The following is a 27,032-nucleotide window of genomic DNA, read 5'->3' on the forward strand; positions in this document are numbered from 1 at the left end:
TATAATTAAACATTTCCATTTCTGGAACATTGGCCTTTCCAAATGATTAACCTAGGTGAACTAGAACCTAGCAATCCAATTGCATCTCTAAGGCACTTTTTTAGCATTGCTAGTCCTCAATGGTCAGTACTAATGCAATATCAAGAGCAACTTGTTTTGGGGGATATAGATATTTTATAATAATATAGAAAATAGATTCTTTTATAATTCAAATAAGATGTATGTGTCAATGGACGCTTGGTCTATTGGTGAAGTTGAATGGCTCCAAATGAGTCCACCAGGGATCAGATCTTGTTGAGTGCAAGACTCCAACATCATAAGAGGTTCCCTCGCTTGACTGGCAGCTCGTGGACTTCATGCCCTTGCTGAGCTGTCGTGCTCGCAGATCTGAACCTCCATCACTGCTGACAGATCATAGAGAATTAATAGAAGCGGGTGCAATCTACATCAGACAAATCAGAACGTACTGTATTTTGAAGATTTAATTAAAAAAATGTGGAATATATGTCGATGCTCGATATTTAAGGATAGCTAGAGATTCCTTTGACTTTGAGTTTCCAGAGCCTTTTTAAATACCCGAGCACACAATGTATGCCAATCACTGCACTGCATTCCATTCTATTGATTTTCCTTGTGATTTGATTAAATAAATGGCTTCTCAGTTGCTGCTCCTTTTGGTTGTGGTGATAGTTGTTTTATTTTCTCAAAGTGAAGGCGCCACTCCACAAAACGGCATTCAATCTGCCTGCGAATTGGCTCCTGATCGTAAATCATGCGAGTCAAGCCTTTCTGAAAATCCAGGGTCTTTACGAGGAGGCCCAAAAGATATGACTCATATTGCCCTCAACATGAGCATATCTAACGCCCAAACGGTTGGAGGCTTCATTTCCAGTGACTCCCGCAGATCATCCATGAATGCTAAGCAGAGTCAAGCCGTCGACGACTGCCTCCAACTGTACGATCTGACCGTCTATTATCTGACGGAGAGTCTGTCAATCTTGACAGATTCTTCATTACAATGGAAAGATGCAGTGGATATTCAGAGCTATCTGAGTGCAGCCCTGACGAGCCAGATCACCTGTCTCGACGGCCTCAACGAAGCAAACATCGATCTCCATTTGCTGTCTTTCACAGATCATGTGCCAAACGCGTCCCGGTCAGTGAGTAATTCCCTGGCTATTGTAGAGAAGCTTTTTATCAGAGCCATGAAGTCCTCAAAAACTTCAGTCCACAGCCGACGCTTGTTATCTGACGCCCATCAAGTTGATCACGAACCCCTCGACGACGACTTCTCGTCGTGGTTATCTGGAGAGGACAGAAGATTGCTTCTTCAGACTGTAGCCGGCGTCAATTTGACAGGAAACATGGTGACGGTGGCGCGGAATGGCAGCGGTGATTACACCACAATCACTGATGCCATTAATGCCGTTGCAAACAAAAGTGCAAACAGATCAGTGATTTATGTAACCGCAGGAGTGTACGAGGAATACGTAAGCGTGGCGAGTAACAAATATAATATCATGCTCATTGGAGATGGAAAAGACGTCACTGTGATCACTGGTAACAGAAGCTTTGTAGATGGCTCCACTACTTTCAACTCTGCCACTCTCGGTGTGTTATGGAATCTCTCTCCCTTTTTTTAATTTCTCTTTCTCTTTAAGACAAGTAATGTTGTTTTTGGATTAATTTGTGTTTAATTTTTTAAATGAATATTTAAGATTATGTTTCATGATTAATTATTAGAATAGTGGAGATCTTAAAAATTCGAAAAGAATTGAATTTTGATAATCCAAAATAAGTTAAAAACCTACACAATTTAATTGACATTAAAACCCATATTAATGTAAGATGATTCAATGGAATATATGCAGCCACGACTGGGAAAGGTTTTCTTGCAAGAGACCTCACAATTGAGAACACAGCAGGTGCAATAAAGCACCAGGCCGTTGCTCTACGGGTGGGAGCAGATTTATCTGCTTTTTACAGGTGCAGCTTCAAAGGGTATCAAGACACTCTGTACGTGCACTCACTCCGTCAATTCTACAGAGAATGTGATATCTATGGCACTGTAGATTACATATTCGGCAACTCCGCTGTAGTATTCCAAAACTGCACTCTTTTGGCACGAACACCATTGACCGGGCAGCAGAATGTATTCACAGCTCAAGGTAGAACAGACCCAAATCAAAACACGGGGATATCGATTCACGGCTGTAAGGTTACTGCGGCCCCTGATCTGGTTCCTGTTATGAGCTCTGTCCGTACGTACCTGGGGAGGCCATGGAAAGAGTACTCACGTACTGTTTACATGCAATCTTATTTGGATAGTTTGATCCAGCCGGCTGGGTGGTTAGAATGGAATGGTACATTTGCCTTGAGCACGTTGTATTATGGTGAATACGGAAATCAAGGTCCAGGGTCAAATACTTCACAGCGAGTTACTTGGCCTGGTTATCATGTAATGAACACAACTGACGCTCGAAATTTCACGGTAACTAACTACATCTTTGGTGATTCATGGTTACCAGCAACTTCCATACCTTATAATGGAGACTTGTTTTAAAATGTTGAAAAATCCACTTGACTTGTCTTGGATTATTGCATCATCAAATTTATGTGTTCTCCCCTCAGCTACCAAATAAGAGGAAATAAAACCTCCATGAAGAGAAAATGGTGAATTTGTTATTAAATCCTTGTTCTTTTGGCGAATTCAACTGCTTACAAATTTGAAGCATCTGCAAAGTGCTTAGTTGATAAAACTAATTTCAAGTTGTTTATAAATAATTTTAATTTGATTGTTTTATATATTCTGTTAGTATTTCTAACATATAATATTGTTTATTCATGTTAAATTTGTGAGTGTACATCCAAATTCTTACTGTAGTTTCATATATGTTTTCTTTTATTTTGTAAATTTTGATTTGATTTATATATCTTTCAATAGGTACTAATTTGGAGGCAATGTCTATGTAGTATCTAGGATACATTTCTCTCCATGTTTATTAATTGATTACAACTAAAAAAAATTACTGTATTCTAATTTTCAATTAATACATTAACATGGTCAAAGATACATCATGGGTGCTTGCATAGACAATGGTTTAACTTAAATGCTCCATGGAATCAATCTTTAAATTAAAATTCATCTCTTGTTCTTTATTAGTCTATGATTAGTTTAGTCCATGGCTTTTATTATGACTTAGTTCTATGGCTTATAGTTTGTGAACATATAGATGATAATACTTTAATGACTTATGAGAGAAACTTCTCTAGATTATTTAGATATAAAATAAGCTAAAAAGAGTTATACTAAGTAATAGAGTTTGATTTGATCTTTAGTTGCATACATAGTTTATTCTTTCATTTACTTAATTATAAATATCCAATGCTTAATTGTATTTCTTTCATTTAACCTCAAGAAAATACCCTCTTGGATTTAATAGAATTTGAAGGAGGACAATTTCTCCATTGATCAGTTGTTCCATTATAATTTCTCTTATTGATGAGTCATTCCTTCTTTTGTGGTCATCTCTCTTACCCAAGCATTCAATGTGTTCTTTGGAGGAATCAAGATAATAGTTTGAGAGAAAATAGGTTCCTCCTAGGTTTACCTATACAAGCTTCATTATCTTGACCATTGCCATTCTTTGATAATATTATTTTACTTTGTATTGGAAATATTCTCAAAGTGAATGAAGTAGGAGTCCTCTAAATTTGATACAATAGTATATATGTTGTATAGTAATACTTGAATTAATTATTTTTAATAATTAATTATCTAAGTATGTACTTTGAAAATTGTTGCACATCTCAATTATGTATACTAGAATTCTGTTGACATGTTTGATCATTTTAATCATACATCACTATACTTCCTTTCTATAAATGAAATGAACCTTTGCATGCTTTTAATTAACTATATTGAAAACATTGAAAATAACTTTTTTTTGTAAATTCTCTTTGTGGTTATGTTTTTTAATAAAAAAAGTTAAATGTTCAAAGATTTGAGAGAGTACACAATTGTAATTATTGAAAGTATATGAGAAAAAAAAATTATGATACTTGATCATTGAACAAGCATTATTAATGTTTGAAAGAAAGTATCCATATTGTATGGATTTTGTTAGTAACCATGTATTGCTCATCTTCATCATATGATGGTCACATGTTCTTGTAACTCATTGTGAAGTATATGTGAGATAGTATAGGAGTAGCAGATATGAATACCTCATGCCCCATACCATTATTAGGAATCAGATGAATGGCATACTTCATGTCTAAAGAAAAAAAATAAGGGTATCTCCAAATGTCTTACTTTGAAAGGACATATCAAGGAAGTTCAATAGAGTGAGGGAAAACTGATACCAAGGAATTCATCTCTTATGTATGCGAATCAAGGTATTTCCAAGCTACTAATACTAAAATGGTGAACATTGTCAATTGTCAAATATTAAGAATCTAGAACAGTTCAGAGAAGTAGCCAATAAAGGTGATTTCAAGACCCATGAGCCCAATAAGAAAACATAATGGGAGTGCTAGGAATTGGGGATTTAAGAAATATCTACCTGAGTAAAGGGATGGCAAAATTTTTGGCTCTAGAGGTAACTTAGTGCAAATGGTCAAGAAGCCAAGGTTTGAAGGAAAATCATGGAAGTAAGATCAAGACTAAAACATTGATAAAGGAAACAAAATGTCGAGGTTGGAAAAGAGGGGTATTAAGAAGGAGAACTCTAAAATCCTAACAAGAAAAATGGTTGAAGGAATAGTTTAAAGGTAGGCTTGTATGGAAAAGCACAATATCTTAATAGGATCAAAGGAACAAGGTAAAATTAAACGAAAATTTATACCAAAATGGAAAACATTGAAACTCCAACACAAAAAAATCATGCTTAGAATTTTTTTAGGATTTTTCGCAAGTTTCAACATATGAAAGCCACATTAGGGATGATGAGGGAGAACACGCATGTGAGATTTGATTAAAGGAAGATTCATTTAAATATTTCTCAAATTAGTTAAATAAATGATGTATGTAGTCAGATCAAAATGCATGGGTGCGAACCAATGGGGGAGGGAGGAGTGACTATCATAATAGGACACAATAAAATTAGGCAACAAAATATTGGACATATGTTAAAAGGGTTTTCAAGTACATGAAGGGTACTTTGGATTATTGGTTAATTTATCATATTACAAATTGTATATGCAAGGATGTTGAGTGTCTAGGATTTTTTTTAACTCATATTGGACTAGAAATATTTGTCAATATATGTGTTTATTCGATTTGGAAGAGAGGTAAGCTTAATAAATAAGAGCCAATATAGAGTTGTTCTATCAAAATTATGATGCAAAACATATTCCTACAGCTTAATGCAATTGAAGATGTTAATCAACAAAATTGATAGTAAGAGCCATATAATTAAAAGAAAACATATCAATGTGTAATATCATTTTTGTGAATGAGGTGGTTAAAAATAGAAATTTTGAACTAAAGAAAATTAATGCGAGGTAGGGGAAACACACCAATAGTGGTTATAGCTAACTTTGCACACCCATAGATCCCAAATGATACATCGGATTTCAACAAATTCTTTTTGTCTCCTTATAATTTAACTGCTTATATCTATTGTTCTAACTTTTGGGTAGGTGAAGCATACTGGTAGTGGGTATAGCTACCTTTGCACACCCACAGATCCTAAATGGTACATTGAATTTCAACAATTTTTTTGTTGTCTTTGTATGCACCTTAACTACTTCCAGCTAAGGTTATAATTATGGGTAGTAATGAGGCATTTTGTGGGATCAATTGTGTGTACAAGGGTCAAAAGGTACACATTTCAAAGTGTCACCCAATACCTACTTAAAGATGTTCCAATAACTGTCCACTCAAAATTGCCAGTTCTTGTGGAAAAGTGTCCCAATAGTTGTGCACTTATATCCTAGTAGTGGTGCACAAATGTGTCAATTATGGATCAAAAATCTAAAAAGTGATCGGCTATTGGTACATGTGAAACCATTTAATGAGCTTTTTATTATCATTTTTTTTGGCCCCTTTAAAATTATAATTGGAAGGTTGGGTGCACAAGGGGAGATTGGTTATTGGAACACGATCCACTACTAGTGCTCTTCCCCAAGTAACGACATATGCTTTGTGATCCGTTATGTGAACAAGGGTCAAACAGTGATCATTTCAAAGTGTTACCCAATACCTACTTTAAGATGTCCTAATAATTGTGAACTACAACCACCTCAAAATTGGTCATTACTTATGTACAAATTCTCTATTTGTGTGCACTATGGATACCAATAAATTTGTGCAAATTTTTCAATTAAATTAAAAAAAAATCAACTACTAAGAATAAAGTGATTGACTATTCATAAATGTGAAAATTATCAATAAACTTTTAATTATTATTATTTTGATTTCTTTAAAATTAGTAATTAGAAAATTGAATAAACAAAAATGAATGATAATTAAAACATAAGAAATGCATGATGCTCTTTCAAATAGAACGGATTAAATCACACACATTAAGCTTATAATTATAAGTTTAAAAGTGTTAAATATTCAGAGTTGACTGACATTTTCTAGACTTAATATGTTACTTAATGTAAGTTACACTAAAAATATACTTATGTACTTAAAAGTGTTAAACACTCAGAATTGACTAACACTCTCTAGACTTAATATGTTGCTTAGTATGTGTCTTTGACAGAACTCGTAAGTCCATGTGGAAAAAGAGAGCTTGCCATTGTGAGGTAGTTAGGGCAATTTGCGTATGAGAAGCAACGCTTTCACGCGACTCTTAAGTAGTCCGAGTCTTTAACAAGGCTGATCTGAGTCAAAGTCGTGAGTCTCACGAGACATGGCGTGATTGAATGAGGAGAATGGACTCGTGAAATCACGCTCTTTCCGTGATTTTGGAGCGAAATTGGTGCGTTTGCCGTTCTCTGCGGGGCTGCCGTATCTGGTGTGTTTGCAACTCAATTTTCTCTAAAAGAGTTAGTATTGATAGACAACAATCTTTTTGGAGAAATTCTCTTTTGGCTATGTGGCCCCTTCTTGCGATTCCTAAACGTGTCAGGAAATCAGTTACAAAGCATTCAACTCTTCGCATGCAACTCATATTCAATGAAGCTCAATGATAATATGTTCAATGGCAATATACCTTTAAGCATGGGAAGTCTGTCTACGCTTTCATTATTAAATTTGGTAAACAATCAATTGAATGGAACAATCCCTTCCAATTTGGGCAATTGTGTTCTGCTTGTGGTATTAAATTTGGGAACTAATAGTTTGGAAGGAAGCATACCTCAAGAATTTGATAAACTAATAGCCCTGAGATCCTTGGTCCTCACGAATAATAAGTTAAATGGATTGTTCTCTAGTTCAATATTGTTTTCCAGTTTATCATTGCTTCTTGGTCTAGCTCTTTTAAGAATAAGAGTTCTTGATATTGGACATAATTTATTAGAATGTCTGATTCCAAAGTCATTTGGAAATCTTTCTTACTTACAAGCGTTGGTTTTGAAGGGGAATTTGTTTAGTGGTAGAATTCTTCCATAAATTGGTCAATTGAAGAAGCTCCAGATCTTAGACCTTTCTTGCAACAATATTTCGGGCCCTATTCCCTTCACCATTTTATCCTTGCAAGAAATGTCATTAGCAACAAAAGATGAAAATATCTTGTATCAAAATAGGGCATTTTATGGTCAATGTGGTAGGGAATTATATCATGATGCATTGAGTATGGCTTCTAAAGGTACAGAGTTACACGACTCATATATTCTTTCCACACTCACTGGCATAGATCTCTCCAACAATCAATTTCAAATGGAGATGTTCCTCTTGATGTTGGAAAGTTGAAGTTCTTGAGATTTCTACAACTATCCATGAACAATCTCAGTGGAATGATATACCACATAGTTTTGCAGATATGAGTCAACTTATATCGTTGGACCTTTCTTCAAACAAGCTTTGAGGACATATTCCTTTGGAGATTCAATCTTTGAGCTATTTGGCATATTTAAACTTTTTCAATAACAATCTTTTAGGAAGTATACTGCAAAGAGGATGGATAATCCTATTTGAAAATAGATCACATTCTGGAAATCAATATTTGTAGGGATGCCCACTTCCAAAGAATTGGTCTTTGCCTAAATTTGCACCTCCTTGTCCTACAAGTGCTTCTGAAAATAAAGATGAAGAGGAGAGTGAGTAGATTCCTTGGTATCAAATTGGAGTAGGATGGTCATATGGAGCAGGTTTTCTGATTGTTGTAATGTTATTGCTTTCAGTTCAGAGAGAGGAGAAGAAATGATATCATTGACCCAAACCAAAGCTTTCTAGACACACACCCTAGGCGCTTAGCCACTAGACCTAATAGGGACACATTATTGACATCTTGCCCCAACTTATTCAACACTCGTTGTATAGGCCTCTTAGATAGCATAAGAAGACTCCTAAACCATTCCTTCCACTCCAATAGTGCAAACCAAACATTTATTCAAGCACAGACCCTTTGGTTATTCTTCAGATTATGACTGCCTGGGTTGTCCTAATGCAAAAATCTTCATCATATTGATGATCTCATGCATTTTAAATGTATCAATACCTATTTGATACTCTTAGGGGTTTGTGGTACCGATTCTCCCCTTGATCACGTCCAAATAAATGTTTATTTGATGTAATTTTGATTGTCACTTAGTCTTTTTTACTGTTACACAACAAATGTGACATATTGTCACTTATTTCCACCTACAAATGAAATATTTACACGTTTCCCTTTAGAGGCATTGAGAACCTTATCAAAACAGACCCTACCACCATTTTTTACAAATTTTCCAATGGAAGAAGGCTGATTTATGGATTTTTCTTGGTCACTTGAAACCCTAGTTTTTGAACAGGGTTGTTAGAAAGATTGACTTATTAGACCAATCAAACAATAATTTCTTTAGGATTGGTAAGAACACAAAATATCTGCAATAAAATTATCTTTCCACCCACATAAGATTCAGACATGTACTAGTTTGTACCAGGCTGTACCAAACAAAATATAGTCTATCTATGCAAGAAAACAAGGTAAAAAACGTGGCAAAATCAAGTTTCTTTCATTCCAATCTCCTTCCAACACCTCTGCTTGTGTTTTTCATCTCATTTACATACTCTCATCATTCTCGGCCACCCAACCACCATTTAATCTCTTTTGTATAAAATGACAACTTTTGAGAACATTGTGTTGACAACATTTTGCACTTTTTGGCAATTTTGTAACATGGACCTTTTAAACACCCAAACATACTAAAATGCAGAAAGTCAAAGTCAAAGTTTAGTCAACTCACCTCGTCCAGTGGCTCGTCACCGATCACGGCCTGTCGCATGATCTCAATCCTTGAGGGATGCTCCAGTCATCGTGAAGGCATGATGATGGCTATGTGGGTTCCGCTGCAATGAACAATACTCAGAAATCAACAAAGTGACAAATGCAATTGTCACTTTCAAGGTATATATTTTCATTCCTTTATTTTCAAAACCCTAATTTTCCTCTATCACTCATTTCATCATAACTTGAGTTTGGGAGATGCGATTTTTGAACCATTTGTTGCGTAGGAATCATATTTTCGTACCCTTACTCCCGGGATGTTCCAAAACATGCTCTGCTGAAGCCTCTTCAGTGAACATCTCTCATCAATAATTTATCACACAATTTGTCGTAAGTAAACATGCTATCCTGTTTCACCTCCCTAATAAGCAAGCCGAAACAGGGGGGGCATATATCTACTCACAAATTTCATCACTTTCCTTAGTAAGCATTAGGTGATTTTGTGATCTAACATGTGTTTTGTAGGGTGCGGTTCCTAACTGTGTACTGCAGATACCACTGGGGGCTTCGTTCGACAAACTTATGGATATATCCTTTTTCAAATAATGTTTACTTTCCTGTACTTTAGCTTGCATATGCATGTAGTACTCATATGATCGCTAAAGTGGGGGCTAAATGTAGCATCGTAAATTGTACGCACTTGCTAGGGTGGTACAATTTCACACCTAGTTTAGCACCCGCCTTGGCGCATTTTGCATTTTGCATTGCATTTCTTCTTTAGCACTTAATTAATGAAATTAATTAGGTCTAAGGTTCTATTTCATCATCTTCCACATCATAAAGTTGGGCCCTTTCATTAAAGTGTGCCCTTTTCATTTTATTCCTCCAATACATCATTTAATCAAAAACCCTAATTAGGTCCTATTTTGAACTTGGGGGCTTGATTTGGGGGGTCAAAACATCTCGAAGTCACCTGTAACTTCAGAATTCTCTCTAAAATCATCATATCCAACGGCCTTGAAAATTTGGTGAAAAATTGTTGAGACCATGGCGCCCGGAGTGCACACAGTCTCGGACTTTTTTCCCAAAATTTTAGGAGCGCAATCCAATCATAAAATAAAGCTTAACCCCAAGAAATTGGTGGGAGATTCAATCTCTAGGTCAGCCAAAAGTTGAAATTAAGACCTAGGGTTTCATATATAAGAGCTCTCTTTCTTCATTTGAAAGGATCCAAATTTTGGTTTCAGGGACCTTCTATGTAGTGAAAGAGAAGATCTTTGAAGACTTCAATAACATTCAACATCCATCCATCAAGTATTCATCAATTTCATTCATCCATTTAGGTCTTTGAAGGCATTGAGAGCAATAAGGGATCACCGACTGAAGATTGGCTTGTACCCCTCCCTTGGGGTTGGGTATGATTTCATGTTTTTTTCATGTCTTTTGCATAAGCCTCATTATATCATTTGTATTCATGCTTTAGATCACTTTGCATCTTGATTTGGAGCATTTACATTATCATTTACAAGCAATTAGGGTTTACTTTCTAGGTTGCTCTAGTTTGCTTAATTGCATTTTAGGATCTTGCACACACACAAGGTCTGCACACACATTACTTTTACAATACAACTTGGCTATTCGTGGAGGTGGAAATCACCAAAGTGGGGGTTTGACTAAGGCAAAACCCTATATAGCCGCCCACCATACCTTTTCAGATATAAGTGTAGGTTTCAGGATTCGGACGATGCCGCAAGTTGCAGATCCGACGGAAGCAGACCAAGACAGAACTTCACACCAAGTTTCAGAGGAGAAGACCAGGACAGGGGCGTGGGGTGCCCTGGTCCTGCCAGGACAGGGGTACTGGGCACCCTGGTCCCTGGGACGGAGGTGCTAGGCGCCCTGGTCCCTCTGTCAAACAGTAATTTTTAGCATTTCCGACAGCTTTCTAGGTTGTAAAATAGCAGTTTCCGGAGCAATTTCAGGGGTAGAATCAGGATAGTGGCGCCTGCGCTCCCATCTCGAACATTTTTACTCAGATTTTAACCCCGAGTACACATTTGCATTCTTGTCTTGTCCTTGTGTTTACAGCTTTCCATTGTTTAATCTCAGTTCTGCAATCTTGTTATTAGTTCATACTTGCATTTTGGGGTTAGGAATTGAACTTGCATCATTTTATCTTTCAAATACAACAAAGGAATAGAAATCCTAATAGGTAGCCCATGGCTCTCTCTTCCACAAAAAGAAGTAGCCAATTGTGTGATACCTCTAGGCTCTTTCATATTCCATAATGTGTGTCAAAAGGTAGGATTAGGGCATGTTAACCTAGTCTCGCTTTTTCCCCTACACAACGGGTACATAATAAACCTCTCCCAAACATCGACTGGAGTAAAAAGATAAAAGATAGCATACAGGACTACACTTTCAGCATAATTCACAGAACAAAAAATTGGCTTAGGATTTGCCGATTTCATCTAGCGAAGGCAACCAGTTCAAGAAACAAAAATGGAAAAAGGAAGATTCCAAGTAAAAGAACTATTTTAACTAACATCCCTATTTCTGTTGCAGGAAAGAAGTATGCTAAGATTAAAGAAGAAAAACTTGACTCTAAAGCTACACATTCCATTGGTGGTCGAGTGACCAGGTCAAGATACAAGAAGAATTTTCATCCATTTGCCACCCAACTCATTCTTGATTTGGACGCCGAGGAGGTACAAGGCAATATGGAAACCCCTGTTTCTGATGCTGACAAGGTTTTGACTGATTCAGATGCTACTATCCAAGATTCATAGGTGCTTGATATCCGGTCTAATGCAAGCAATGCTACACTACCGCCTTCTGGAGGATCTCCACCTATGCAATCTAAGGAACTGACTCTGGCACCTAAATGGTTAAGTGACTCAATTACCAGGAAAAGAAATGTGGTGCCTATTTCAGTGTCGATGGAAGATGTTGTGAGTAAATTCCTGGGAAGATCCATGAAGCCTAAGTGGCTAAAAATGGAGACTATGATTGGTTTTGACGAAGGCACAAAGAATTGGACTGCAGACATTGCCAAACCTACATCTGATAAGGATGTTGCCGCTGCCTCAGAGGCGGATTATACCATTGAGCAATTTGATTTTGGGGTCGGAACTAGAGCAGTTGATGTGAAATATTTGGAGACTTCGACCAAATGGATTATCTCCTGCACTTGGTAGGACGAAAAGGACAAGGCTGAGTTGAAGTAGAATTTAATGCAAATGGCCCAATATATTCATGCTCTACAAAACAGTCTGTTGCCGTTATCTCAAAGCTCAATACCCTTTAGTTTAAAATCCCCAGGTAATCAGAAATTATTTGATGAGGTTCAACAAAACAAGATGATTGCAGAGATTTTCTTTGAATGGCTCACCTCGATTGTGCATCAAGGAACCAATTACATATCTAATTTAGTTCATATTTTCAAAGATGCTAATGAATTTACCAAGGATTTGGATGCCAACTTAATCTTGTGGCAAAAAAAAAAGACTAAATGGGCGGTGATTTCAAAGAAAATGCATGACATTCAGCATTATGGCTTGATGAATTTTCCTGCCGAAAGACAAGTGCCAGGGTTAAACGAAGATATAATGTTTATATGCAAAGAAAGCATAGAGTGGCGCAACCAAATCATTGAACAGAGTCATAGGGAATCAACCAGTCTACGAGGTGAACTAACAACCTTGAGGATGACCATGCAAAAGGATTTATGCTGCGTAGATGTCCAATTGCTTAAGGAAGATAACCAAACTTTGGAAGATGCTGCAGAAATGATCAATCGATTTAGCAACCATATTAAACAAATTAAAGTGGATAAATCCTTATCTGTGGAAGATTTTACGAAGATTTCCAAAGTAGAGTCAATGCTCACAGTCTACTTGGATTACTTCGATTCGCACAGAGACAAAGTGCAGATGGTGAAGAGGAAGAAAGAAATCTGGAAGCAAAGGGTAATACACATCAGCTTGCCACATGTAACAGTAATTCAGGAGTTCTTGAAGGTTCATCGAGAGTGGAGTGCAGCAAATGCGGTTATGGTGTCTGTCCAAAATAACAACCCAAGCAATCTGACCGAGACTGAATCGACATCATGACTAGCACTACTGGTAGTTGTTTGCCAACGAGTCTAGTCATTTTCTAGTTTTAGTTATGCAGTTAAGGTAGTTTCTCATTAACTCTTTCGAGTTAATTTTATCTTTGGCTAAAACTATTGGTCTGGTGACCTATTTATATGTTTTGTAATGACTTTGATGGGGTTCACTATGTTTTTGAAAAACTATCTCTTTAATTTTGTTGAAAGACTTTGTGTATGCAGAAGGTGGATGATCATCTATGAATGAAAAATTGAAATGACAGTTATCTTTAACTTCGAATCTGTGTGTTTGATGTTTGAAATTTGATTTATGTGAAAATCTATTTCAAGAAAAGATTTGTTATAACTTTCTATGTGCACAGAAAATTATCAGTGAAATTCATCTTTTAAGCTTTTCATTTTGTTTTAGTGTACATGTGAAGTTTGTCGGCTTTATACAAAGAGTTATATATGAATCAGTGCTTGTGTTCATTTGGTGTTGACTAGTGAATGCGATTACCTTTCTGTGTTTTCTGGTGAAAAGTATAATATTGGTTGTGTGTAATTTGGAGCTGATTGAATATCAATTAAAGGGAGTTGTACCTTAACTTAGAGGTTAATCAATATAATGATTTTACAACTGTTTGGTGAAATTTGTCTTTCATTTCTTGAGCTATAGAGTATAAAGATTAAATAAATCATGAGAGACAAATTTGTTTACCAACAGGACTTTAGTTTTAATAGTTTTCATATGTATTGCTTATAAAAATTTCCTTTGGTATTGTTTTGTGCGCTCTCCAAGACTTATGATTGTTTTTTATTGGATCTATAGTGGTTTGGGGCCCTTTCCCACTTAATATAATATAAAAAAAAATCATTGAACACTCTAGATACACATTTAACTATACTTAATAGTTATTATAAATATGAACAACAGTTCCATTTAGTATAATACAGTATTATTTATTGGTAACAATAAAGAATAAAGTATATGATATTATAATTATTTTAATGTTATATTTTTGTATTTAAAGATATTCTCTTATTCATATTGAAAGTCTCATGAAAGAAGTATCAACCATGCTTCCTACTAGTCATAATATAAAATGTACAATTTTTAAGTTATTAAATATGCGAAATAAATTTCTAGGCTAAAGAGTACCTAGTTTCTAAAAAAGAAAAATATTCCAACTTATTTAGCTTGGAAAAGGGAGATTCTTATTAAATTGTTCACTTTGAGCTTTATAATTTGAAAAAGGATTTCTAATTGGGCTTATAAATTAAAAAACATGTCCTCTATAAGTTTGCATAAGAAATGTAAAGAGGTAATAGGAACACAAAATCAAAAAATGTATTGCCCTTGATTATCAGAACTATGACATTTGCATAAAATATGATATTTTTGTAATAACCCATACAAAATATTTTCAAGTAAAAATCAAACCAGAAAAATCTATTTTAAGTTAGCTTTTCAAACACCCATTTTTTCCTATATTGGTTGATACAAAAACTAGTAATTTTAGCACCATTGTAATGGGGATCGTATTTAAACCTAAAATTTAATTAAATAAAAACACATAGTAGTAATGGTATAAAATTTTGATAGTATAAACATGAAATTTTTAATATTTAATAATAAATACCAAATTGCATATGAAACTCAAAGTATCAGTATATTTTATTTCACTATTAAACACATAAATGAAAATTACAAACTCCACCTTATATAAATGGACTTGATTTTTCAAATGAAGAAAAAGAAACATTTCTAATGCCGACCATAATTTTTCTTTTCTCTAATCTTAGTTTATGTAGTCTAGCCTCGGTCTCTAGCTCTAGTTTTACTACTATAACTATGGGAGGAGATTTAATACAAATAGAACCTAATTGTTGTGAGAAATTTAACAAGAATGAGGCCCTCTAGGAAAACGTGGTGGATGATACTCTTGCTAGCTATGTGTAAGGAATGAATAGCTTTGATCCTTTTACATTAGCATAATTTTCCCAATCATGTTAAACTGAAGAAAGAATTAAAACCTAAAAATGAACAGATTAACAAAGGTTTGAAGCTTAGAGGCAATAAAGTTATTGATGCAATGTTGAATGCTGATAAGTAGAATAAAGAAAAAGGTGGACTTGGCAATGAGAAAACTAAAAACTCTATGACTTATAGAAAAATGGGCAAGGGAAAGAAAAGGTGAAGGATGATCAACAAGGTTTCATCTTGGTCCAAAATAGGAACAATGTCAGAAGTACCCCTATTTATCAAATTAGGTATTTTACCTTCAATGGAAATTGTTTTTCATGTAATAAGTTTAGACATAGAGCTAGTTAACGTAGAAGTCAAATCAGAGCACAATCTTTTAGTGGATAGTGTTCAAATTATAATAAATTTTGACAAAAGGTAAATGTATGTAGAAGTAGGATGAATTGGAATAGATATGAAAATAAAATTTATAGTAGAAAGGTTTATTTTTTCAATGGATACTACTATGCATGCAAAAAAGTTTGGGCACAAGGCTATTGAGTGCAAGTCCAACATAAGAAGAAATGGAAGTTTCAAAGATAATGGAAACAATGGGATGCATAGAAAAAGACTACAAAAATGTTAGACATGCTATAATTGCAACAAACCTAGACACCTTGCCAAATTCTACAGAGGAAAGAATGAGAGGAATATTCTAGGTAAGAAGATTGATTTGAATAAATAAAGGCAAAAGATGGAGATGACTTGGGTGAAGAAGGCATATGAGAATATTAAAGGAGATGCTAAATTTCGATCAACACACTCCATTGGTGTTGATTCTTCTTCTAGAAACTAATCAGATGTGCACTATCAATGGGGGGGAACTGAAGATAAATATTTTGTGCCTCTTTAAATCTTAATGCTATAGCTCATTTTAGAATAGAAGAGGTTAGGAGCATTTTCTTTGGAAGGCACTAGGTGATTTAATTGGTTTGGAATATTGTTTGTAGCTGGCAGAAAAATAGAGTATAAATTTTTGTGTTATAATGGTAAAATGCATTTACGAAAGCAAAACCCTAAGAGTATAGGAACAATGAATATATATTACTTTTTGAGTTCACTATGGTCACTTGTGAATTTAAGGGGATTTTGGATGAAATTTTTGATTGACCCAAGGATGATTCTTTTTTTACACAAAGTATTTCTTGTGACCTTGTTTTAAGTGGCAAATTCTAAATTTGTGAGCATTATGAATGAACCATGACTAATTTTTAAGAATAATATGTTCAAACCCACAAAGGAAGACCTCGTTGGTGCTTTCTCTTGTTCCTACTAGAATCATTCATAAGAAGAATACTTATTGATACATTCATCTCAGTGGATGAATTTGATCATAGAAAGATAGGTAATTCTAGAAGAATGCATTTGATTGATAGTATGCAAAGGCTTAAAATATAATATGCTAGTTTAGGGTTTATGAAGTTAGATGCTTGGAATTGATTTTTGGTGTTTCTTGAAGAATATATGATAAGATTTGCAATGAGAAAAAAACATGAGGATTTCATATGGCTAGATCAGCCATATCTGATTACCAAAAAAGCTATAAGAAATGTAACTGGTCTATGATCTACTAGAGAAGTTTTGGTTTTAAAATCAGTAAAGAATGAAATTATCACTAGGTTAACTGGGGTTGTATTTGATAAAAGAGAACCTCAAATTAATAGGATCATCGACCTTAGTTAAGATACACAGTGATAGGTATTTCGTACAAGGTTTACTTTACAAACAAAGAGGGATCTTCATCCTTTATGATTGTATATGTCTCTCATCAAATGGTAAAGGAGAATAGAGATTATTATTTTTTTGATCTCTTGAGGCTCCAATTCATGGATAATATTTGAAGGACGAAGAAAAAAATTTATCATTTCTGATATGTGTCTCTTATTATTTGTTGGGTATTTTATTTATTGATTACATTTCCTAGTAAAAGAAATATTATATGGAGAAAAAATATATCTATTGGTGCCCAGATTAAAAACTAATTAGATAATATGAAGGACAATAGGGCAGCCTATTATAAATATTGGATTTGAGGAAAAATCAGCTCAACAGCTCCCGAAGATTACCTGCATGCAAACCTGTCTCGGAAGAAGAGAAGAAAAAACGTTATGGGGGCCAGAATTCAGAGATCCAGAAAAGAGGAGTCATATTGATTGTGCAACTAGAACGCAATTCAATAATTACAATTGGTATAAAAATAAAAAGAGAGAATACTTACAAAATGATACTTGAAACCCTCAAGGAGAAAACCCTAAAGAATTATAAGATTCCTAAGTTTAGCTTAAGCCTAGAGTATAATAGACTAATAATTAAATAAATAATTATTAGCTAATAAAAGATTACTTTAGCACCCTCCCTTAAGATGAACTTAGGGAGTAGCTAAAAAACAACAAAGGACTTAAATAACATGTAAAAAATGCAAGAAAGCAACAATGGGTCCCGACAACTAGGCCTGATGAGGTACCCAAGTACAATTAAATCTATGTGAAGTGGAGAAAAAGGTGAAAACCCTATGGGAACAAAAATCCTCTCCAAGAAGAGATGAAAGATCAAGTGAAGGACTAAGAAGCCTCCAAACAAGAGTGTTCCAGAAGATAGGAACAAAAATAAGAGCAAGAAGAACACCACTTAAGCATGAAATAGCTGCAAACATTGTGGAAGAGTAAGTATTGATCTAAAGAACCTCCACTGAAATAAAACATGACCAGGTAGAGAATATTATAATTTGCATGAGTGCCCTCAAATGGCACTACTCGAATCAGATGGAAAACAAAGGCAAACAACTGAACTTGAAGATACAGATGGCATGAAACACCAAAGCCTAAAGAGTTGATCAATCAAACCAAGGAAGCATTAGAACAATAGGAAAAACCTCCTCATAACACTGAAAAGGGAGAGGTATAGGTACATTGAAAAAAATAGCCAACAAGAAGTACATGATGAAGAACCAGTAACATCGAAGGTGTAGAGAAAGTACATAGTGTCGTGGAAGGAACACTCACTTGACATACATCATGAGGCTAATGTCGTGGAAGGAAAACTCACATGAAAAAGGTAGATGGAAAACAAAGGCAAACATCAACCCCCCCATGGCACTTTATAAGTAGTGCATGTACAATAAGGCACAAGATGTGCAAGATCCCAAGTATACAATGCATGGTGACAGTTTATCTCAGCGTGTTTGTATAAATAAAATGCTACAATGATCAAAAGAGATAGAAGACTGGAAACATAAAGAACAACCAAAGATGAGACATCCTAGTCAATGAAAGAGATCCCAGGACCGGAAACATCCAAGATATTCACCAGTGTTGTAAAGCAAAAAACTGAATAAAATATACCTGGAGCATAATCTAGAAAGAAAAATCATATGAATGGAAAGAAAATAGAACAAGCTTTCCAACAATATAAAGTTTTTGAAAAACAGAGTTCGCATGCTCAAGTTATGTCTCGCGAAGTGCAAAAAAGAACCTCTGGATTTGATAACAAACAACACCATCAAAAATGAAAAAGTCAAAAGTTAAAACCTCTAGATCTGGATAGATCTCGGAAAGAGCTTTCCAATGATATAAGGTTTTGCCAAAAAAAACTCTGTTTACCCAAGTTATGGCAAAAAAAAAATTAGCCTGTAAAAAACTTTAAAAAAAACATAGCCCCCTACTAGTGGCGGCTAGGTGGTGGCTGAGAAGAGCAAGCGTAGGAAGCGGTTGGTCAAGTGGAACAATGGCTAGCTAGGGTGAGCAACGACACCTAGGCTGGGTGGGACAGGGCGGGGGTGGCGGCAGTGGTGATAGGCGGCTCCTGGGGGTGGTGGTGGTTGTGACAGCCATGGTAATTGGTGGGTTACAGTGACCACCATGGGAGCTGACGGTGTTAAGACTGTCGAGTAAACCGCTAGGCTGGCCCCAACGGGTTATAGACCATCAACGGCTCCCATGACCAGTTCGACCCAGGCAAGCCATAAAACTACCAAAAACAAATATTTTTTTTCTCGAATGGTGTGCCTGAGGTTGTATGGTCAGGGCTTAAAATTTTTTGCCTCCAGAACACCTATTACCAAAATAAGTCAAATTTTATATCAAAATTCATGGAAACGGCCTCCTAAATCTAACCGTGAGGTCTGTGTGGCACCAAAATGCACCGAAAAATCAGCTACCCCTATAAATGGAAGAAAACAACTACACAAACCCCCGAATATACACATATGAAGAACAAGGCCCAAAAACTCTCATGAAGAGAACAGTGGCATGCGAATCTGGAGCTCTGATACCATATTGGAGCAAAGGAAAAATCAACTCTACAGCTCCCAAAGATCACCTATATGAAAACCTGTCACAAAAGGAGAGAAGCAAAAATGCTATGGAGGCCAGAATTCAGAGATCCAGAAAAGAGGAGTCATATTGATTGTGCAACAAGAATGTAATTCAATAATTACAATTTCTATAAAAATACAAAGAGGGAATCCTTATAAAAGGATACTCGAAACCCTAAAGGAGAAAACCCTAAAGAATTATAAGATTCCTAATTTTAGCTTAAGCATAGAGTATAATAGACTAATAATTAAATAAATAATTATTAGCTAATAAAATATCACTCTAACAATAATTTTCTTTTGAATATCTTGAAGGAGATGATCATTAGAAGTAGGGTTCCATCAAGATTTGTAGAAAATTATAGAAATGAGATTACCTTGATGGTCAATAAGGACAATTGCTTGAGAAAAGAAATAGAGCCTCAAACTTTATGGGTTACAAATCTTCCCTATAAAAACACAAAAATCGAATGCATGGAAATTGTAGAAATTCTCCTCAAATCACCTAACGATCAATGTGAAGAAAGGTTGGGACTTTTGATGAAAAAATAGGTACTAGTGCATATATTGGAAAGATAGGAGTAGGAAAAAAGGTGAGAATGTCCTTGGAAGAACATAATTTAACTATAAAGAGAACTTAAAGATTATCTACTTCATCTACATAGGTTTCTTCCTCTCACATGCAGTATGCTTCCAAGTTGATAAAATCTAAATAGGTGCATTTTGTCAAGGAGAAAAACCTAAAAACTACAATTGTAGAATGTGAAGAAGATGAACCAGAAAAAGGTAATGAACAGGAGAAAGGTGATGAACAAAAGAAATTCATGGAAGAAGAAAAGATGTCTTCCCATGTATCCTTTGGGATCCTCTTTAGGTACACAAAGTATTGGATATGATCAAACGTCCTGATGGACTAAAAACTATAGGTGATTTGTACCTAGTGATACCAACATATGATCAAGAGATTAATGAACATATGATTTAATCCCAATCTAATTTGAAATAAATTGGTTCCTAATAATGTTGTAGATCTGCTTCCAAAAGTCTTAGAAGAAGACGTAGTTGAGTATATGGCTTCAAAAGATATTAGCGCTGAAGCTACTAAGAAAAATGAAGATAAGGAAGACAAGATATTGAAGAATCTACATATTAAGATGATTAGAAAATGTGAAAAGGTGCATCATTGATTAAAATATTACTTAAATAATCTCAAAATATGTATTGAAGATCTTGTTTGGTTGCATCATTATTGTTTAAGATGGCCCAATGCTACCAAAAAATTCAAGGAAAAATTTGAGGAAACTCTGATGTAGCCAATTCATTTGATGTATACAAGGACTATGATGGTGTTGTTAGAACAAAGAAATACAATCTCCATTCATAGCTATACTTTGTGCAAGAACAGAGAGATAAATACAAGAAACAATTTTGTTCTCTCAAGGATGCAAATTTGAGTTACAATAGAGTTGCATCTTCAATGTGAATGTCATATTTGATTTTTCTCATCTATAATAGGCTCGTGGGATTCAATCCATTCAAGTCTTAGAGAATAGTACAAAAAAAAATTTCCTACTATGAAATGATGATGATTTTTTATGATCCTTTTTTTAGGAGTAATATGGTGAAAAATTTGAAGATTTTTAGGTCTTAGTTTTGAGGGAATGTTGTTGTAGGGGGAGCTTGTAGATGTGTACATATAATAAATTACCCTTTGTTCTTGATCTCAAAGGGGGAGAAGTATTTGGAGAGATAAGTATTTTAGATATTATGTACAAGTGTTGTCGTCAATGACAAAGGAGGAGATTGTTGCAAATACAAGTATAAGTTGATATCAAACTTGTTCATCTAGAAGTTGTTTGGTTGTTTCGAATATGGGTCTCTACAATGCAGTGCTACAAGTTGATGAGAGGTTCTCTCTAACTTTGTGATCATACAGATAAGTGAAGAAGGATTATGTCTAGCGATGGTTCCAACTCTATGTAATATGTCTTGTAGTTGGGCTTCTAGTAGATTTGTTAGTATGAAAGTTGGTATAGACTTGTTTGGTTTGGAAGAGATACTCAACTACTATCTAGGTCTAAAAGTTGTTCTATGGTGTACAGTTGATATATGTCGATGTAGATGTCATCTAGTCGTATGGAGTATGTGTATTGATGTTAATAATAAAAAATTTCCCACTCAACCTAGCCAAGCATGCCATGGCTTGAATTTGGGGCCAAATATTGTGGATTGAGGCACCCTAGGCCACCCGCTCTTAGAAGTGGGGTGCCCTAGGCACCTTGCTTCACCCAATGTGGCCTCAAATTAGGACCTAAGGTTCAAAATGAGAAGGAGAAGCTAGAATGGCATATACAATTGAGCGATGATATGGCCTATCTTAGAAATAAATTGCATAGGGATATAATTTACAATGCTATAACCTCAAGAAGAATAAATAATAACAACGATCATATGTAGTAAGCCATGCTATACTAGGTGACCAAGCTAAGTAATATGAATACTAATAGCTAGCAAACCATATTATATTGGGTGATTCATAGGTGAAGTGTGTCTTTCTACATGAATAGAGGAAACACATCTAGTATTTTCTCTTGTAGGAATAGAGGAAAAACAAGTAAATAATGCTTCATAATTAGCCAATATTACAAAAACTGATAACAACACCTTAGGGGACACATCAATAAGATCAAAGCTTACAAATCCACACGCCCCCATTAAAATATTAGTATATATTCTATGCTAATATTTTAAGGAATAAAAGAGTGAAGGGATATTCAAATAAAGATACATACACATTCCAAAAGAAGGAGATGGTTCTCAAACAACGATACACTCAGCTTGCAATATAATTAAAGGGAATCCTCAAACAAGGAACACCTCAACACAAGTTGTTCTTGCCCCCAATGTATATGCGAGAACAACCACACTAGTTCCACATACTTGACATGCATTATGCCTATTATTTCCCACTATGTTCAAATATTCATTCTCTATATACTTTATTACAATTTTATATGTTAGGTCGGTCCCATGAGCATGAAATTTGACTATTGATATTTTAATATTGAAAATTTTCTTGAGTATTGGACATTCTTTTCTTGATTTTGATAATTTGTTATATTTTTGTGCAATTTCGTTATATAATATTGTGCATAAATGAATTCAATTGGATTCATCTTTACATTAAGGAACACTCATTCTCTCATATATGCTAATCATTTACAAAATCATATACATAAAAGAGAAGAATCATTCTAGGAATTCTTCAATTATAGCACTAAAATTTAGATCAAATATACATGATCCTTGTAGAATATCTACACAGCTAAATATTGTTATAATTAAACATTTCCATTTCTGGAACATTGGCCTTTCCAAATGATTAACCTAGGTGAACTAGAACCTAGCAATCCAATTGCATCTCTAAGGCACTTTTTTAGCATTGCTAGTCCTCAATGGTCAGTACTAATGCAATATCAAGAGCAACTTGTTTTGGGGGATATAGATATTTTATAATAATATAGAAAATAGATTCTTTTATAATTCAAATAAGATGTATGTGTCAATGGACGCTTGGTCTATTGGTGAAGTTGAATGGCTCCAAATGAGTCCACCAGGGATCAGATCTTGTTGAGTGCAAGACTCCAACATCATAAGAGGTTCCCTCGCTTGACTGGCAGCTCGTGGACTTCATGCCCTTGCTGAGCTGTCGTGCTCGCAGATCTGAACCTCCATCACTGCTGACAGATCATAGAGAATTAATAGAAGCGGGTGCAATCTACATCAGACAAATCAGAACGTACTGTATTTTGAAGATTTAATTAAAAAAATGTGGAATATATGTCGATGCTCGATATTTAAGGATAGCTAGAGATTCCTTTGACTTTGAGTTTCCAGAGCCTTTTTAAATACCCGAGCACACAATGTATGCCAATCACTGCACTGCATTCCATTCTATTGATTTTCCTTGTGATTTGATTAAATAAATGGCTTCTCAGTTGCTGCTCCTTTTGGTTGTGGTGATAGTTGTTTTATTTTCTCAAAGTGAAGGCGCCACTCCACAAAACGGCATTCAATCTGCCTGCGAATTGGCTCCTGATCGTAAATCATGCGAGTCAAGCCTTTCTGAAAATCCAGGGTCTTTACGAGGAGGCCCAAAAGATATGACTCATATTGCCCTCAACATGAGCATATCTAACGCCCAAACGGTTGGAGGCTTCATTTCCAGTGACTCCCGCAGATCATCCATGAATGCTAAGCAGAGTCAAGCCGTCGACGACTGCCTCCAACTGTACGATCTGACCGTCTATTATCTGACGGAGAGTCTGTCAATCTTGACAGATTCTTCATTACAATGGAAAGATGCAGTGGATATTCAGAGCTATCTGAGTGCAGCCCTGACGAGCCAGATCACCTGTCTCGACGGCCTCAACGAAGCAAACATCGATCTCCATTTGCTGTCTTTCACAGATCATGTGCCAAACGCGTCCCGGTCAGTGAGTAATTCCCTGGCTATTGTAGAGAAGCTTTTTATCAGAGCCATGAAGTCCTCAAAAACTTCAGTCCACAGCCGACGCTTGTTATCTGACGCCCATCAAGTTGATCACGAACCCCTCGACGACGACTTCTCGTCGTGGTTATCTGGAGAGGACAGAAGATTGCTTCTTCAGACTGTAGCCGGCGTCAATTTGACAGGAAACATGGTGACGGTGGCGCGGAATGGCAGCGGTGATTACACCACAATCACTGATGCCATTAATGCCGTTGCAAACAAAAGTGCAAACAGATCAGTGATTTATGTAACCGCAGGAGTGTACGAGGAATACGTAAGCGTGGCGAGTAACAAATATAATATCATGCTCATTGGAGATGGAAAAGACGTCACTGTGATCACTGGTAACAGAAGCTTTGTAGATGGCTCCACTACTTTCAACTCTGCCACTCTCGGTGTGTTATGGAATCTCTCTCCCTTTTTTTAATTTCTCTTTCTCTTTAAGACAAGTAATGTTGTTTTTGGATTAATTTGTGTTTAATTTTTTAAATGAATATTTAAGATTATGTTTCATGATTAATTATTAGAATAGTGGAGATCTTAAAAATTCGAAAAGAATTGAATTTTGATAATCCAAAATAAGTTAAAAACCTACACAATTTAATTGACATTAAAACCCATATTAATGTAAGATGATTCAATGGAATATATGCAGCCACGACTGGGAAAGGTTTTCTTGCAAGAGACCTCACAATTGAGAACACAGCAGGTGCAATAAAGCACCAGGCCGTTGCTCTACGGGTGGGAGCAGATTTATCTGCTTTTTACAGGTGCAGCTTCAAAGGGTATCAAGACACTCTGTACGTGCACTCACTCCGTCAATTCTACAGAGAATGTGATATCTATGGCACTGTAGATTACATATTCGGCAACTCCGCTGTAGTATTCCAAAACTGCACTCTTTTGGCACGAACACCATTGACCGGGCAGCAGAATGTATTCACAGCTCAAGGTAGAACAGACCCAAATCAAAACACGGGGATATCGATTCACGGCTGTAAGGTTACTGCGGCCCCTGATCTGGTTCCTGTTATGAGCTCTGTCCGTACGTACCTGGGGAGGCCATGGAAAGAGTACTCACGTACTGTTTACATGCAATCTTATTTGGATAGTTTGATCCAGCCGGCTGGGTGGTTAGAATGGAATGGTACATTTGCCTTGAGCACGTTGTATTATGGTGAATACGGAAATCAAGGTCCAGGGTCAAATACTTCACAGCGAGTTACTTGGCCTGGTTATCATGTAATGAACACAACTGACGCTCGAAATTTCACGGTAACTAACTACATCTTTGGTGATTCATGGTTACCAGCAACTTCCATACCTTATAATGGAGACTTGTTTTAAAATGTTGAAAAATCCACTTGACTTGTCTTGGATTATTGCATCATCAAATTTATGTGTTCTCCCCTCAGCTACCAAATAAGAGGAAATAAAACCTCCATGAAGAGAAAATGGTGAATTTGTTATTAAATCCTTGTTCTTTTGGCGAATTCAACTGCTTACAAATTTGAAGCATCTGCAAAGTGCTTAGTTGATAAAACTAATTTCAAGTTGTTTATAAATAATTTTAATTTGATTGTTTTATATATTCTGTTAGTATTTCTAACATATAATATTGTTTATTCATGTTAAATTTGTGAGTGTACATCCAAATTCTTACTGTAGTTTCATATATGTTTTCTTTTATTTTGTAAATTTTGATTTGATTTATATATCTTTCAATAGGTACTAATTTGGAGGCAATGTCTATGTAGTATCTAGGATACATTTCTCTCCATGTTTATTAATTGATTACAACTAAAAAAAATTACTGTATTCTAATTTTCAATTAATACATTAACATGGTCAAAGATACATCATGGGTGCTTGCATAGACAATGGTTTAACTTAAATGCTCCATGGAATCAATCTTTAAATTAAAATTCATCTCTTGTTCTTTATTAGTCTATGATTAGTTTAGTCCATGGCTTTTATTATGACTTAGTTCTATGGCTTATAGTTTGTGAACATATAGATGATAATACTTTAATGACTTATGAGAGAAACTTCTCTAGATTATTTAGATATAAAATAAGCTAAAAAGAGTTATACTAAGTAATAGAGTTTGATTTGATCTTTAGTTGCATACATAGTTTATTCTTTCATTTACTTAATTATAAATATCCAATGCTTAATTGTATTTCTTTCATTTAACCTCAAGAAAATACCCTCTTGGATTTAATAGAATTTGAAGGAGGACAATTTCTCCATTGATCAGTTGTTCCATTATAATTTCTCTTATTGATGAGTCATTCCTTCTTTTGTGGTCATCTCTCTTACCCAAGCATTCAATGTGTTCTTTGGAGGAATCAAGATAATAGTTTGAGAGAAAATAGGTTCCTCCTAGGTTTACCTATACAAGCTTCATTATCTTGACCATTGCCATTCTTTGATAATATTATTTTACTTTGTATTGGAAATATTCTCAAAGTGAATGAAGTAGGAGTCCTCTAAATTTGATACAATAGTATATATGTTGTATAGTAATACTTGAATTAATTATTTTTAATAATTAATTATCTAAGTATGTACTTTGAAAATTGTTGCACATCTCAATTATGTATACTAGAATTCTGTTGACATGTTTGATCATTTTAATCATACATCACTATACTTCCTTTCTATAAATGAAATGAACCTTTGCATGCTTTTAATTAACTATATTGAAAACATTGAAAATAACTTTTTTT

At 35.2% G+C, this 27,032-nt stretch overlaps 2 protein-coding genes across 2 annotated transcripts; both read left to right on the plus strand.

Moving 5' to 3' along the window:
• The first annotated feature begins 581 nt into the window (after nucleotides 1-581).
• On the plus strand, nucleotides 582-2,662 carry LOC131041832 (pectinesterase-like). The gene is made up of 2 exons (XM_057975052.2): nucleotides 582-1,611; nucleotides 1,872-2,662. Exons 1-2 carry the CDS (start codon nucleotides 651-653, stop codon nucleotides 2,561-2,563), a joined length of 1,653 nt encoding a protein of 550 aa, XP_057831035.2. The 5' UTR covers nucleotides 582-650; the 3' UTR covers nucleotides 2,564-2,662.
• Nucleotides 2,663-23,665: 21,003 nt separating this feature from the next.
• LOC131872546 (pectinesterase-like) lies at nucleotides 23,666-25,746 on the plus strand. The gene is made up of 2 exons (XM_059216084.1): nucleotides 23,666-24,695; nucleotides 24,956-25,746. Exons 1-2 carry the CDS (start codon nucleotides 23,735-23,737, stop codon nucleotides 25,645-25,647), a joined length of 1,653 nt encoding a protein of 550 aa, XP_059072067.1. The 5' UTR covers nucleotides 23,666-23,734; the 3' UTR covers nucleotides 25,648-25,746.
• Nucleotides 25,747-27,032: the final 1,286 nt, after the last annotated feature.

Source organism: Cryptomeria japonica, unplaced genomic scaffold (assembly GCF_030272615.1).
Source record: "Cryptomeria japonica unplaced genomic scaffold, Sugi_1.0 HiC_scaffold_648, whole genome shotgun sequence".
Classification (NCBI taxonomy): Eukaryota; Viridiplantae; Streptophyta; class Pinopsida; order Cupressales; family Cupressaceae; genus Cryptomeria; species Cryptomeria japonica.